General features: G+C 48.7%; 4 protein-coding genes across 4 annotated transcripts; 2 read left to right on the top strand and 2 right to left on the bottom strand.

The window, feature by feature from the left end:
- Window positions 1-3,874: 3,874 nt before the first annotated feature.
- On the top strand, window positions 3,875-5,323 carry RhiXN_09319 (homeobox KN domain protein; the record flags this gene model as incomplete). Its single annotated transcript, XM_043329135.1, has 4 exons — window positions 3,875-3,927; window positions 4,000-4,032; window positions 4,087-4,813; window positions 4,874-5,323. 4 exons carry the CDS (start codon window positions 3,875-3,877, stop codon window positions 5,321-5,323), a joined length of 1,263 nt encoding a protein of 420 aa, XP_043180581.1.
- Window positions 5,324-10,107: 4,784 nt separating this feature from the next.
- On the bottom strand, window positions 10,108-11,207 carry RhiXN_09318 (Electron transfer flavoprotein domain; the record flags this gene model as incomplete). Its single annotated transcript, XM_043329134.1, has 7 exons — window positions 10,108-10,161; window positions 10,209-10,357; window positions 10,410-10,417; window positions 10,470-10,899; window positions 10,957-10,975; window positions 11,038-11,107; window positions 11,158-11,207. 7 exons carry the CDS (start codon window positions 11,205-11,207, stop codon window positions 10,108-10,110), a joined length of 780 nt encoding a protein of 259 aa, XP_043180580.1.
- A 252-nt stretch (window positions 11,208-11,459) lies between these two features.
- RhiXN_09317 (uncharacterized protein) lies at window positions 11,460-12,900 on the top strand (the record flags this gene model as incomplete). Its single annotated transcript, XM_043329133.1, has 9 exons — window positions 11,460-11,510; window positions 11,558-11,645; window positions 11,701-11,872; window positions 11,925-12,012; window positions 12,069-12,221; window positions 12,272-12,445; window positions 12,497-12,651; window positions 12,704-12,789; window positions 12,845-12,900. 9 exons carry the CDS (start codon window positions 11,460-11,462, stop codon window positions 12,898-12,900), a joined length of 1,023 nt encoding a protein of 340 aa, XP_043180579.1.
- Window positions 12,901-14,872: 1,972 nt separating this feature from the next.
- RhiXN_09316 (uncharacterized protein) lies at window positions 14,873-15,400 on the bottom strand (the record flags this gene model as incomplete). Its single annotated transcript, XM_043329132.1, has 2 exons — window positions 14,873-14,969; window positions 15,030-15,400. The coding sequence occupies 2 exons, from the start codon at window positions 15,398-15,400 to the stop codon at window positions 14,873-14,875; spliced, it is 468 nt and encodes a 155-aa protein (XP_043180578.1).
- Window positions 15,401-15,447: the final 47 nt, after the last annotated feature.

Raw genomic sequence — 15,447 nt, 5'->3', positions numbered from 1 at the left:
AGCTTCGCGCTTCGTGCTAGCTTCAGGATGCGGTCGAATATATGAATAACCAGGCCTGCTTTGTTTTTGTAACAGGGTGTCGTGCAATAACCTAATGACATATGAGAATGGACTACCGGAAGCGCAACCCTCACCCGGTGCACCGATCGGTCTACTACTCCACTTTGTGCCGGCGTCTATACACTACAACCGGGTGGACCTTTTCTGTGTATTGGAATTCAACACCACTGACCCGTGGATACATATTCCTCTATATCCTATAACAACAGGAACATAGCGTGCTGAGTCAGGCCAGTACAATAATACGATAATACGAACGTAACATAAATCATCATCTTGTCAGGATTTCATTGACCATCCATCCTGACCTGTGGCACGTCGCGTGCAGATGTGGATTCTATTCTCACCCAGATTGCCTATTGGGGTCCCTGATTAACGTGTTCCTTTTTTGGACGAACCTGATGACAGATTGGACATTTTGGTTGACTGGATAGTTCAGGTCGACGCACGCTTTCGATAATGGATATTTTTGGCTCTTCCCGGAGATCTGCATTTTCTCGATCGCATACTCGATGCTATGTGGTAGACTTGGTGCTCGCTGGCAAGCCATCTTGTACCATCGTTGCTACTACCGTTCACACGCCCGGGGCGATTTGGGCTCGCATTGAGGCAATAATATGCAAACCAGGTAATCGCAAGCAAAACTTGAGTTTACACTGTTAATGAGGTGCGTATGCCATCTGAGTTCTTGATGGCTAATTTGTTCACCTCATTTCAGTACTACCAGGCTGGGTAATCACACTCTCAACTCCCAGATACGACGGAATGCAAGCAAATACTCGTGATCTGCTTGCTTTCGTAGCTCCATTTGGGTTCTGGTATTTTTACCTCGTTGACGTCATTGTGAATTCTGATATTGACTACATCTGGGAATAACTACTAAATATACAGAGATTTGAGGAGTTTGGGGTGAAAACTCAGCATGTGGTGAGTTACGTTATCTTATCTTATCATTTTAAATGACTATCGTTACTGAATCACAGCCAAGAAAAGCGATACCTTGGCTGAAACGGTTGTGCACGTACATATCGCCAGCAAAACTCGAAAGAATGCCGACTACAAGGTTCATTAGTAGTCGTCATCGCCTGGATACATTACACCGCCGTTCCCGTTATATCCGACCCACGTTCCCTACAAGCCTTGGCGATGCGTCCCTGGTAGCAAGCCACATATATCGAGCTCTCCCCTCTCCCACCCATTTTTAGAAATCGGCCCTGCGGAGCCGAAGCGACTCACTTTCCTTGATGCAAGATGAAATGTTGAGCGAGCCACTCGCCCCATCTCTCGGAGAAATCCATTTGGAAACCTATGCTCGAAAGATGTGTGGGTTTTTTTTAACTCTCTTTGATTATTGCACGAAGCGAGTCGGAGCTCCGAACAGTTTCTTCTTGATATTCTATTTATTTTCGCTTAGGTGTTGAACGTGTGATAGGAAGAAGACCCAACGCAGCTGTTCTCTTCATTAGACGCTATGGTATACGTGGTTCTTGCTCGGGAAGAAGACGATACAGCGCACCGACTCATTAGCGGAATAACGAGTCACTATTAATCTGACCCGTAGCCACTCACTGCACAACGACCGGGTATCACATCCATCACCTCGCACCTCGGTGTGTTCACGCCCGAATGGCACTCGGTTCGGCACCCAACCGTTTTCTTTCTTCGTGGGAAGTTGCATCCCATTAACGCACGCATCAAGGGCTGCGACGTTTTAAGCCAAGACAAGATACGCGTGTATATATGCGCTTCTTTCTTGGTCACTATGATCCACCGTTCCATAATGGGTCGAAGCCACGGAGAACAGCGCGGCTTGGTACTAACATTGCAACTCGCACATCTCCTCCTCCTCCCTGCTCCTCCCTGCCTGCCCCTCATTGCACGAGGACATCTATCCCGTCCTTGTTCTAGTTCCAGGTAGCGGAATGTGCCCCCAAGACCCGGCGGCTCCATCTGGGATCTCCCGTGGGTCCGCTTTAGGCGCCACTGGACTCTCTCCCCGCGTTGGGTTGAGTGGTTGATTTAGTGCTGTGATAGGCGGATTTGCAGAATGGTCTTGCGGTTGAAGGGAGGAAGGAGGGTGCATCAGAACGTAGGACTTGCGGTTATCACTTGGCTGCTTACGTTGTGTCCTGACTCCAAAGATGAGAGAGAGAGAGTATATAGGTATCGAAGCGTCGATCAATGCGATGAGATCACCTAGGCACCTAAACCAGGGAATCCCAAGGCTTGACCGGCCCGGCGTAGAGCCAGATTGCCGCTAGGTAGTCATCCTATTGCAGTCATAGCCCATCATTGTAATTGAATCTCGTACACTCCTTTTTTATTATACAAAAATCTTCAGTACCCCCAAATTGTGTGCTCCCCAGGGTGGTAATTATGTTGCGGCGGGGAAACATCGGGCAAGGATAAAGATCTACTGTCCATCAACGAGCAGACGGGAAAATTGACAGCTGAGTCCTGTCGATCCCGTCTAAATCACGTTGTGGATTGATGCGGTATGGGGATGATGTCAGCTTGAGATGATTGGGCGCGGGAGGTTACGGCGCACGCGCGCGCGTAATATGCTCTTAATCTTGAAGATAGAGGAGAGAGGGGCCTGGATGATGTGCGCGCGTGCGCGGGTTAAGATTCGGGGGGATTGGGTAAAGTTTCCCCGATCCCCAATAAACGATGGCACCAGGTCGACGAGAAAAAGTTACTCCCTTTGGGAGAGAATAGGTGATACCCGAGGTGCAAGAACATGTGTCGCAGTGGGCCCAAACCCTTCTTTTACTTTTTTCCTAGGTCGCGACGTAAAACACAATAATGCAAAACCAAACCAAAAACAGCGCGTAATGGAATTAGATTACAAGAAAGAAAGAGAGAAAAAAAAGGGAGGCTAATCAATTTGGGGAATTCCCCTCTTTCGAATCGAGCGCCAAGGGTCGTCTATATGAATTTACGGGTTCGAAGGGTGTTTGACCCACTGGATTCGGCTCCGGGACGAGTGTGTTTGTTCGGGACTTTTGCTGTGGGACACGTTGCTGTGTCGGTGTGTCGGGCTGCCGGGCGGGCGGTGTTTGTACCGTGACTCGGACGGGTGGTGATGCCGACTGGATAAGCCTGAATCTTCTTCTATTCTATGTCTTTCTTCCGTCTTCGTCTGAGCCAGGTTGAACATACAATGACAGGTTGGACGTTTATTGACACGGATGCTGATCTCACGTTGATTGATTGTAAAATGCCTCGCGGTGCTTGGACCAGGGGGGAAAAGTAAAGCAATTGGTTTTATTTTGGGTCCGCACATGCTAAGCCGGTTCCGCTTAATTCCCCTCCCCTTGCCTCCTTCATCTCCCGTGCCTGGGCACGATGATAGAGTGGGCAAAATGAGGTACACCTTTGTCGGGACTGTGTACAATTTACTCGGGGAGAGCGAGGACCGGCATCGCCTGGAACTCGGAGGCATCACGTGAGGGGAAGTACCCAGGCACCGGCGGAGGGGGGGAGTTCATTTTGGGCAGGACAGGGCGTAGATCTGTGGTGACCGAAAGCAGGCTGATGTAAAGAGACCCGCGGAAACCCACTTGAGGCGGAGAAACGCGGGGGCGGGAGGGCGGCGGGAAAAGCAGGGGAAACCGAAAAGCAGAGGGTAGGTGACGAGCGTGGGGAGCGGGAGCCAAGGGAGTGGGCCCAAGGCGCTTCTTTTCATTTGCCCGGAACTGGTCAAGGTTAGTGGGGCCAAGCACGGCCACACACGGACGATCCGAGACGTCGTTTTGGACGCGAGTATCGGTTTTGTCAGGGCTATAAACAGCGGGGGACGTGATGTCTTTCGATGTCTCCTCAGCACACTCAGATGCTCCAAACCGACGCTTATCTTGCCCTCGAGTGAGTTTGGCTTTGGCTGTCTTGTCTGTCTTGTCCGTCTGAACACTTCTGACGCCTTTTTCTCCATTGCAGCGCTGCTACCACTTCCATCCCTACAAACCCTACGTGAGTTGATCAGCGCTTTGCCTTGCCCAATCCGCGTACTTACTTGGGTTACAGTTACAACATGTACACCATGAACTACACCGACCGCAGCGAGCCCTCTTCCCGCCGTGACTCGCCGTCGACGAGCGGCAGCAACACTCCGATCTCATTTGGGCCCCGCGGCCAGAGCACGCTATTTGGCGACAAGGTCTCTCTGCCTCCCATCAACGCCATGTTCTCTCCCTCGCCCACCGACGAGTACGACTCGCGCCGCAGCTCGCTGCCTTACCACTCGTCTCGCAATGCCATCCCACCTGGTGCTGCCCAGTGGTTCACAGGCCTCAACACACAGCTTGACCAGCGCGCACACTCTTCCACTCCGGATTCCCCCGCAACTGGCTCACCCACATTCACCGCCGGCTCTTACTCGTCGGCCTCCACTGCACCCACCACTGTCAAGTCCAGTCCTGGCACAAGTCCCTTTTCCGACAAGCTCAGTCTGCCTGCCAGCAACAGCCCCCGCGAGTGGTCTGCTCCCATGACCATCCCGGTCCCCCCAAGCACTGAAACCACAGTCGGCTCTGCACCCAGCACCTCGCCCACTCCCCAGAGCGACAGCCCACCAGCAGCAACTGCTGCTCCTCAACGTCGCCGCGGCAAGCTCCCAAAACACGTCACCGAGACGCTCCGTACTTGGCTCCTCAGCCATGCTGATCACCCCTACCCCACCGAGGAAGAAAAGAAGATGCTTTGCAATGTCACCTCTCTCACTCTCAGCCAAGTCTCCAATTGGATGATTAACGTAAGCTTTAATTACATTCATTCCCCCTTTGGCACAATGCTCACCACCTTCCTCTCTTAGGCTCGTCGTCGAATTCTTGTCCCTGCTTCCAAGCAACAGGCTGCACTGAATGCCACCACTGGCCCTTATATTGGTCTCGCCCGATCCTCTGCTGCTACCGATCTCGCACGCGCCAACCGCCAGTCGATGACCATTCCTCACTCCATGCCTCCCACACATGCCATCCCACCCCCAACAATCGATGCTTATTCTGGCGCATACAACCTTCCCCATCTCTCCCAGGCCGGCGATCTCCACCTCTCTTCTCGCTCTGCCCCTTATCCCACCATTTCCATGCCCCAAAGAGCGACGGGCGGGTACACCTATGGTGCACCCAATGTACCCAGCTACTACGGTACCGGTCTCAGTGGTCTCGGCTATCCAGGTGCCCCGGGCCTCGTACCATCAGGTCCAGGCCGATACTATCCCGAGCACGACTCGACACATCCTTATTCGGCTACCACCCACTAGGCAACTTGGCTCTACACTTGCATGCATTCCTCCTTTCTTCTTCCCCCTCATGTACACCAAAAGCGCTAATACCTCTCATATGACATCCTCATGCATCGCATTCGCTTCTTGGGCTTCATTTTTTTTTCTTTTATAATCTTCGTACTTTTCAAGTCTCACCGATGCCCTTGTATTAGTTGTCCAATACTGCTGTCCTCTGTTCTATCTATCAACTGATTCGTGTCAATAGTACTAGTATCTACATATCAAAACAACCTTTAGACCTTTTACCCGTCCCGGTTTGCAAGATGCGCGCCGCCTCTGTCCCTTGCAAAATGAATGAATTGCAAGCCACTTGAGTTTGATTGTTCAATTGACAAACAGGGAAACAGGGTGCGGCGTTCGATCAATCCCATTTTGAACCCGGAGATCGCTCAAATGGAGAGAACAAGAAAGCCTTTTCCTCTTCGGTTCTGAATCGGACCCGCCCCCCGGCGCGCCAGCTCTACCGCCCCTTGACATGGCCCCCCCCCCCCGCAAGCACAAGAAGTCTCCGATAATGCATATGCACGCGCACACATGCGCGCACACGCGCGCGCTTTGACTCCATCCGAGTTTCCACATGCAAGAGTGTTTGCTTCCTGGTGGCTGAAGTGTATATCCCTCATCACGAGAAAAAGAAGAAGAAGAAGAAGGCAGAGATGGAAATCGAAGCTCCGGGACTTGGTTTTTTCGCGCTCTCTCTTGCTTTGCTTTGCTTTGCCCGACCCGGTTCCGGTCATTCGTATCGACGAGATCCACTGTTCTTGTTCTTTAATGGGGCCTCCCCTTGTGCACAGGTTTGATCAAATCTCTGCGTTATGTATCTATCCCTAAAAGGATGCTGGTGTTTTATTGGACCGGTGAGTGGCGATGTCCTCGGTCCGCGTTTCATTAGTCCATTACACAGGGTTAGTGAGGCACAACGCAGTATAACAAATCTATACATCAAATGAGAAAAAAAAAAAAGTAGAATGACAACAGAGTGTATCTCCCCTCCCTCGCCTCTCATCTTCTCCGAGCAAAACATTGAATTTGCGCTCTTGGAGAAGCTTTGGGCCGAACTCGATATTCAAAACGCGACACGACACGACTCGCTCTATCATTTCGCGAACTTGCTTTGGGTACTGTGTTGGGATGACGATGTTACGCTGTGGAGCGAGTAGAGTAGCCAACAAAAAAAGGCCTCCCTCCGCGCGCGCAAATGAAAAACAAAAAACGTTCAGACGGTACGTATGCGTACGTACGTTTTTTTTACCCATTTCGGCCTACCTGTGATCGCCCACCCGATCTGAGCAATTTACCAACTGTCAAAAAAGCGCATCGTAGATCCAACATGTTCACATGTTTTCAACGATTATCTCCGTAATTAACAATTCATACCATAATTAAATTACATACACGAAAGTAAAAAGAGAGAGGGAGAGGATCTAGCAAAGCTGCACTAAACAGAGAAGGCAAAAAAAGAAGAGCCTAGCACGGGTTTTGGGTCGGCGATAACCGCGAAAGGATGTGGCGCGGATCAGACTATACATGGGTTGGGCGACCTATGGAGAGATGCTATCACAGAAGAAGAGGAGAGGAGGGGCCAGGTTGCGGGTAGAATACATGGCCATCGATCGGCCGGATTGGGTACGTGTGGGACACCTCTCCTTGTTCGCTGGTTCGTCCTTGTGGTACGATACAACATAACGTCGAACACGAAACAAACAAAAAAAGCCGACCAAGCCAGTTGTATGGATATTCTACCGTTACCGCGCATGGGGATGGAATTCGGGCTTGTGCGCCCTCTCGCCCGCTCTCCGAATGATCCGTCATATCGTATCGCTGTTCAAGTCGAATGTTCAAAGGCGAATGTATATGCACTCTTCGTTGTTTGATAGAGTTGACTCAGGGGCATGACAGAAACTGTCGCCTTCGATCAGACAGGTTCAACTTGAGAGAAGGCGCTGATATCGGGCACCGAGTGGGAAGGGGGAGGGGCGTAATCATTCCCATTCAGCGCTTCACTCGTTGGTTGGCTGGCAAGCCCTCTATTTCGACACTATAAGCTGCGGAGCGGCGCAGAAAAGCTCGTGCTCAATGTAAAACGTGGGCAGCCTCGCTCGCTCCCTTTTTGGCTCGGAGCGTTCCGAGAAAGGGGGTACGGGGACAAACGAAATCCCGTTTTCAGGCTCCTTGTTTGGAAATGATGGGTCCCCCACACCCTAGAGCTAGATCTGATATCCGGCCCGCTCAACAAAGCAACCATATTCTATGAATTAGGACCGTTCGGAATGATGTACCCAGGCATCCTACACAGATCGTTCCATGGCTTGTAACCGAAGCCTAGGTCCTTGCATTCGAATTTCATCCGAGTAAAATAAGTAAAAGAAAAAAAGAGGGCTTTTTGCATTTCACCCTTATTGGCATTGCAATCGACTCTTGGTCTCTTACACCATGGTGCGAGAGAGCGGAAGCGAAAGAAGAGTAAATACGTGCTGGAGGTCCAGTTGTACGCAATATATCCATTTGGGGGGACGATGCGCGAGTCGCACGGACTATGGGCTCGACCTACCTGATGGGGCAAGCGCCTCGTTTTGTTGCGTCAGTATGCCGGGAGCGTGGTTTTGAGATAGGAGGCGAGAGGGAAGAGTCTTGTGATGTGGTGCGAGGCTCTATTTCTACGCTGGCTGTGGTGCATACAGCGGGATGATCTTTGTGGATCAAGCGAGCTGCTGTACGGATTGTCGAGAAACTGTCAGACTCACGTGCCTGTCCGAGGTTGACAGGTTGACACGGTGGCGCTATCAACCCTATCTAAATTGACAGGGATTCGGGCTCACTACCCTTTAAAGGTAATCTCTAACCGTGTTCTACTGATGCAATCGTGGGTTGAGTCTACGACGATAGGAGTCATGTATGCGCACGAACAACAGCGAGCGATGATGCTCAGCAGGCCTGCACTGCTCATCAAACTTAATGAAAAGCGGCTAAGCGTATCGAAAGTTTATTTGCTCTGTAAACTCAAATGAAAAAATGGCTCCGCACACCAGGTCCAACTGACTCATGCTTAGGTCAAAAGAGTGTATTCTTTTGCTTCATATAACTCTAAGTATCGCACGGGCGCTCAAAAGCATACACGTGCACAAGGTTCTGTGTGTTATAAGTCGGAGAATCTATGCGACGATGAGCAATCTTTGAGAACTTGCCGATCTTCGTAAGTCTCGACCTTGCTATGCGAGTGCTAGCCTGAAGATCACCCTGAAGTACGCTTGTGGCTCAGGCATATGTACAGAGGGTAGAGGTAAAGGAATATAGGGTATCCAGACAAACTTTGGACCTGAAGCGCAACTTGAGTGATTGAGTTGGCTATTGCTTGAGAGAGGGCCGGATCTATAAGCTTCCGGAGAAGTATTTCAATAATCTAGGTAGAATGTTCTATGATGTGAGTGATGTTCGGTGTTGGTCGGGGACGGATACCAGCATAATTGTAAACGGCATGCAGATGCGACCCAGAACATTCTCAAGCGGGGTCCCGGATCTGACAGGAGAAGATGAGATTGTGGTGACGAAATCTCCCAATCCATCAAGGTTTGGTGTTTTCTCGAGCTCGCCGAAAGTCAGATAGGATCCCGAAGTTAGGTAGCAGGCAACATTCATGGTACAGCCCTATACCAACTCGTAAACCGCCAGCACTGAAACTGGTGATACGATGTGTCGTAAGATACATGAGCGAGGACCCAAGGGATCTACGGAACCATGGGCGGGATTCTTGAATGTTAGTCTATCAAAAGAGCCTTGTCTGATTAATCATGAAAACAAGGCCGGCGTCTGCCGCACAAGTTCTGAGTATACTTTTGTGGTCGTGGTAGACTGGTTGACGAATGCGTGCTCCGACACAAGAATAAACGTGCATATGAGACATGGTACAGTTGGCGGAGGAAGGTATCCTTGAGGAGTAAAGTACTATCAATATATTGCCATTCTATGAGCGAAGATCTCGAGGTCAAGACTCGACTGAGTTGCGGCCGATAAAGTACATGGTAAGTCTACGCTGTGCGTTGTAGCAGTTTCATAGACTCGATGCCGACACTAGTAGTTCATCGATTAGAGAAAAGCCCAATATGCAAGGTTAATTGTAGGAGCATATCAATGAAGGTTCACAAACACTGATTCACTTTAAGGTTCGCCGTGAGTTACTAGTCAGTAATCGCTAGGCTCAAGGTTTTAAAAGTGCCGAGCAAGCTGCGGAACTATAACGGTGTCGATTTGCTCCCGTTCAACCAAGACGGCTTTTGTTTGTGAATAGCAAGAAGCGGAATCATAGGAAGAAATCACATCCGGGAGAACGCGCATTTGATTGTGAGGATCAACATAAGGCTGGATGTCCGAGTTCAAAATGCGAGTAAGGTCAAGCGAATATCGTGATGGGCGAAGATCCCTATGACATCGGAGTTAGCTATAAAGTACAGCAGCGGAGCAACGGTGCTCAGGGAGTTTGAGAACATAGGAACCAAGTTTTACTGTAACATATGTTCTCTCTGAAGGATCGGAATCAGTAAGTAGGTTGTCGTGGTAGTGATATCACTTCAAGGTCACGTGGGTATCCTTGGTCTTTTCATAACGTCACAAGATCAATTTATTCATTTTGGGTGAGGGCAATCCAGGCCCAGACCTTTTAGTAGAGTTCGTAAGGTGTGCAGTAATGACATTTCTATTGCTGGGGGTGGTGGAAGTTCGTGGAACATTAAGTTTAGATATAGATGTTCTGTTCTTCAAGGCATTTAAACTACGCCTGCTTCCTTCAACTTGGCAACAAGTTCATCCACAGATTCCACCTGGTCTATGGTCAGTTACGATAAGGTTACCTTTTTAATCGACGAACCTTGCCGCCGCCCACTCGTTTAGGGGGCTCCGATACGCCGACAGTCTCGAGAACTGGAGCGAGATCAACTCCCAGGGATTCTGGTGTGACCTTTTCGATCTTTTTCTTCTTTGCCTTCATGATATTGGGGAGAGAAGCATATCTAGGCTCTAAAAGAGTTTGATCAAGATCACCCTTATTCAGTCGGAAACATTTGCTTACCATTCAGTCTGTAGTAGATTCTTAGTAATTATACGGTCTCAATGTCATAAAGGTGCCCACCTCAAGTCTGTGGTGATAATAGTAGGCAGCGCAAGTCGCACAGTTTCCGAACCGCCGTCAATCTCTCTGGTCACATCCACCTCCTTTTCGCCATCTCTGATCACCACTTTACTCGCTTGAGTGCCCTGGGGCCATTCAAGAAGTCCGGCAAGCATTTGCCCAGTCATGCCTTGGTCTCCATCAATAGCCTGCTTACCCATAATAACAATATCCGGCTTGTCGCGTTTGATCAAAGCTGCGATTGTTTTTGCGATACCAAGTGGCTCTGGTGAACTTGACTCGGGTATTTCCACATGAATACCGGTATCAGCACCCATAGCTAGTGCTGTACGCAGGGTTTCTTGACTTTTGGTCGGACCAATAGTCAGAGCAGTAATAGTTTCTATCTTTTCGCCCATCTTCTCCCGAAGCCTGACGGCCTCTTCAACAGCTACAAGTCAGGGGGATCATCAGGGAATTTTCTGAATAAATAAATGCTTGTGTTTACCAATTTCGTCGAACGGATTCTAAGGTTAGAGGTACAGCATGATAAGTCGTAACAATACCGTAGCATTTTTAGATATCTCACCATTGAATGCTTTACGTTGGTATCCACTGCATTGTTGACCACCCGGATCTTGACAGCATAATCGACACACCTGACTCCCCAATAAGGTCTCGTAACAGTTCATAAAAAAAGGTTTCATACCGCTTGACTGGTACAAGGACTTTGAGACGATTAATAGCTGATGGCCTCATATTGGTCGTTCAAATAGGTAAGTACCCAGGAATTCTTTTGGAGAGGTTGTGGTCGCGGTCAATCGGCAATGTCGGGTATTCACGTGTGTGTAATATGGTCACATGATTTGGCGAATTTGATTCGCTTTCATGCTTTCTGGTTTCTTGCGAGCTGGTAGATCAGCATACGGGTTACCGGCAATTCTTCAATCAAATAAGAGAGGTTTAAATCGTGCAAAATTTTCACCTCTAACGAGTCTATATCACTGGACAATGTCTGAAGAAAGTGCTTCCAAAAGACTTCGCACCAGTGGGCCAACGAGGGTGAGTAAGCCACGATCAAAACACTGGCGTACTCAATGATCAACTAGGTGATTGGAACCCACAACGGAACTTTCCATTGTGATGAAGCACTTGCTGTATTCTTGCTTCGTCATACGAAAGAGTATGCAGACGCGAGTAGGCATCCCTTCTATCCTACTCCGGTTATGATTAAAAATTTACCTTTTCTTAGGTGTCAAGCGAACTCGGGATCCCAAAATATTAGAAACTTGTGATATTGTGGTTGATGTGGGGGCGGAATATGACCCAGAAAGATTGCTATTTGATCATCATCAACGAGGGTTCACAGAGGTGTTTGGCAATGGGTTTAAGACCAAGTTGTCGAGCGCAGGTTTGATATACAAGTGAGACCAAATTCATGCTGTACGGGTTGGGTTTATTCAATCGCCAATGCAGGCATTTTGGCCCTGAAATCATCGCCAACCAGTTGCAACTGAACCCAACTGACGGGAAGGTACAAGAGTTATGGCTCAAACTATATGGGGTGAGTAGCCTCAAGGTGCATCTGGGGTAATTAATTGTTTACGACAATTATTGTAGGATTTCATTGAAGCGATCGACGGTATTGATAATGGGGTCCTTCAATATCCATCCGAAATCTCTCCAGCATATAGAAGTCGTACCGATATTTCTAGCCGCGTCGGACATCTCAATCCGAGATGGAACGAATCTGTTGACTCTGATGGAGTGGATGTTAGTTATATGAGCAACTGGTTTCGTGTCCGAGCTGACTTTTCGCATAGGCGCGTTTCCAAAAAGCCTCAGAGCTGACAGGTACCGAGTTCCTTGGTCGTTTGGACTATCTTGCGAACGCATGGTGGCCAGCTCGTGATTTGGTATTGCATGCTCTGGAGGCTCGCACCCAGGTCGATCCCAGCGGCCGCATAATTGCATTTGAACAATTTGCCCCTTGGAAGGTATTTCTGCTTGCACTGGTCTATGGAATATAATGAATGAACTTACTGTAGGAGCACCTATTCGAACTTGAATCTAGTTTAAATGTTTCTGAGGAGCAAAAGCCGATTTATGTACTTTATCCAGACGAGACAGGGGGCAATTGGCGTATTCAAGCGGTCCCAGTATCTCCCGATAGCTTTGAGAGTCGGAAGGCACTTCCGGAAATGTGGGTAATTCGGTTTGGACGAGTGTACGGTGGCTTACCTGTTCCTTTCCAGATGGCGAGGAGTAAGAGATTCACAACTGGATGATGTTACAGGAATTCCTGGAGGAATATTTGTTCATGCATCTGGTTTCATTGGAGGTGCGTTTCACAAAGCATCACGTCTGTGCTGCTTCTGACTTGTTTCGAATAACAGGAAACAAAACGAAAGAGGGGGTTCTAGCGATGGCAAAGAAGGCGCTAGCATTGTGATCCAGCGCGATAATGGTTCGTCGATGGGCCTCGGCACGCATATACATGCAGCCCACCACAATGAAACAGAAAATGAATTGCTAGATCTTAGTCTAGTGGAATGTTCTTACAGAAAAATTCAATGGTTTTAACAGTAAGAGCGCTTCTATGGCTACCAGTAGCTGGTAGGCTTGGGCCACGAATATCGAATGCGTGTACAATGAGCCATTAGCAAATCAATCAATAGGGAGAGAAACGCGTGGTTGCTGTCCCTTCGTCCGGTAGTTGTCGGACCTGTATACATACGTAGGTTGGAGGAATTTAAATGTGAAGCCAGAAGACAATATGTAATATCACAGTATTCAATTCCCCGATATCAATCTCGTACAAAGCGAAGGTATGGTTTGACCCGAATCGAGCCATCGGGTTTCAATCTAGCCAAAGATATCCATTGCGAAGTGCCCCAATTGATTGTCCTTGAACAACTCTTCTGCCAATTGTTCGTCACCATTGAGCTCTTAGTTTCATACCTGTGGGGAAACTTGTGTTACTGTCGCAATTCGCGTTACTTTTATTTGTATTACTGCAGAAAAGACGGTAGCCATACAAATCTATTCAGCAAAGCCGGAAATCTTAGTGTAAGTCTGAGGCTATCTACCTTGGCGTTTCTTTTGTCGCAATCGCAAACCGGCTCTCTATCCGTCCAAACGCGACTGTAGAGACATTAGGATAATATACAATAAGAGGTTTAGAGTGCTGACTCTTTAGATGCTTGCGGAAAGGCCGTCCTTAAATCTGTTATCCCTAAAGCCTGCCACTCTGCCAACTCATTTGCATACAAATCGTCTCCATCCGGTTTTCGGTACCCAAAGAACAGCGCAGACTTTGAAATTTCTCGACCAACCTTCTTCTGCATCATGATCCTGGATAAACCCTCGGAATTGTGCTATTTCTGACCCCGCATAAGACATCCTTACTGGTACACAGGGATTGGCGGATAAATGTAACACCTTCGAGAGTGGTTGGACCATCACTTGTATTTGACCCCTCCTTTAGTAGGATTCATATCGAGGAAGGCGTATTGAAACTGTTGCTTTCGAGTAATAACACACTGGGAAAGGGTGCTTCTCAAGTATACTACAATTCAGGATTTTGTTGCATTCAAATGCGATGACTTGAGTCGGATCATTGGGAGGTCGAAACTGAATTGGGGTTCGTCCAGGTGAATAACAATACTGGCGATCATCCCTTGGAATCTAGTTACGCCATCGAGCTAATCTTTTATAGATGACACATCTGAACAAAGTACTCTATTACTGTGGCAGAGCGCGTTCTTGGGGAGCAAGTGCTGTATTTTTGGGTAAGGACCGGCTGGTTGATCGCGCAAGGTGAACGTGGATAAACCAATAGACTAAAGCACAAGTTCTCAAGTCGTTATTCAGAAAATTCAACTAAATTCAGATGAGTAAAAGAATTAGCTATCAAAACTAGCTCTGTATTCGAAACAGGGTAAAATTCAGGAAAAGTATCGTTACTGATAAATGAAAGCGCAGCCCAGCATCTGGTCGCAGGGGCGCCTATATATTAATACCGAGGCCAAGAAATCGGCTTCTTAAGAGAATGCACACGTATTTGCTGCAGTAAGTCTGACAATATCCGACAAATCAATCACGCAGCTCTTGAGAAACACTTGTAGTACCCCCGAAACAGCGCTTGAATATAGGTATAAAAGCTAGCCAGACTCACTATTAGGTTGGGGACGTTCAGATAAATGAATGCTTGTTTAATTCAACTGGTTTAGATGTCAATTTAAATAATTGTTTATAGTACACAAACACATTTAACAAAAAAAACTACACAAAAAGACCCAATACTATCATGAGAGCTTTAGTTTATGACGATTTTCTCGGGAGCAGGATGTTCGCGCTTGGGTATCCTCAGCGTCAGGATCCCGTCGTTCAGCTGCGCAGACGCCCGCTTGCCGTCTACCGGCTCAGGAAGCCAGAGCGTGCGCGTGAACGACGACCGGAACTCCGACTGCCCCGAGGTCGACGCTACGGCGGAGCTCGAGTCCGACGACTTGACTACGTCTGCGATAGGGTGGTTAGTAAACAGCGTCGGTGGCATGCAGCAGGCGCCATGTAGCTTACCTTGTGAGGAGCCCTCGGCGACGGCAGTGGAAGCAGAGTTGTCGGTCGGTCTGGTTGGCGGAATCGGCGGCGGGAGTAGCAGACGCCTGGGAGATGCGGTGGACGTGTCCCTCAATGGTCAAGGACTGCCCGTCGTTCGACAGGTGCACGTCCAGGTTCTCCTTCTTCACTCCCGGCATCTCCGCATGAACGACGACGTCGTTACCATCCTCGGTCACTTCGACGGCGGCCTGGCGTTGAAGGGCAGCGAATGGCTGCCAGGCGTCGGAACGGGCGTAGCGGGGAAATACAGAGGGCGATGAGAAGAATGGGTCTTCGATCATGCGGAAGAGGGGACGGAAGTCGTTGAGTAGGCTACGAGTAAGCGACATGTTTATGGTTGTAATTAAGAGTGCGATTGGGTGGGTAAATGCGAGTG

This window comes from Rhizoctonia solani, chromosome 5, assembly GCF_016906535.1.
Source record: "Rhizoctonia solani chromosome 5, complete sequence".
NCBI classification, from domain to species: domain Eukaryota; kingdom Fungi; phylum Basidiomycota; class Agaricomycetes; order Cantharellales; family Ceratobasidiaceae; genus Rhizoctonia; species Rhizoctonia solani.
This window is presented reverse-complemented; position numbering and strand designations above follow the sequence as displayed.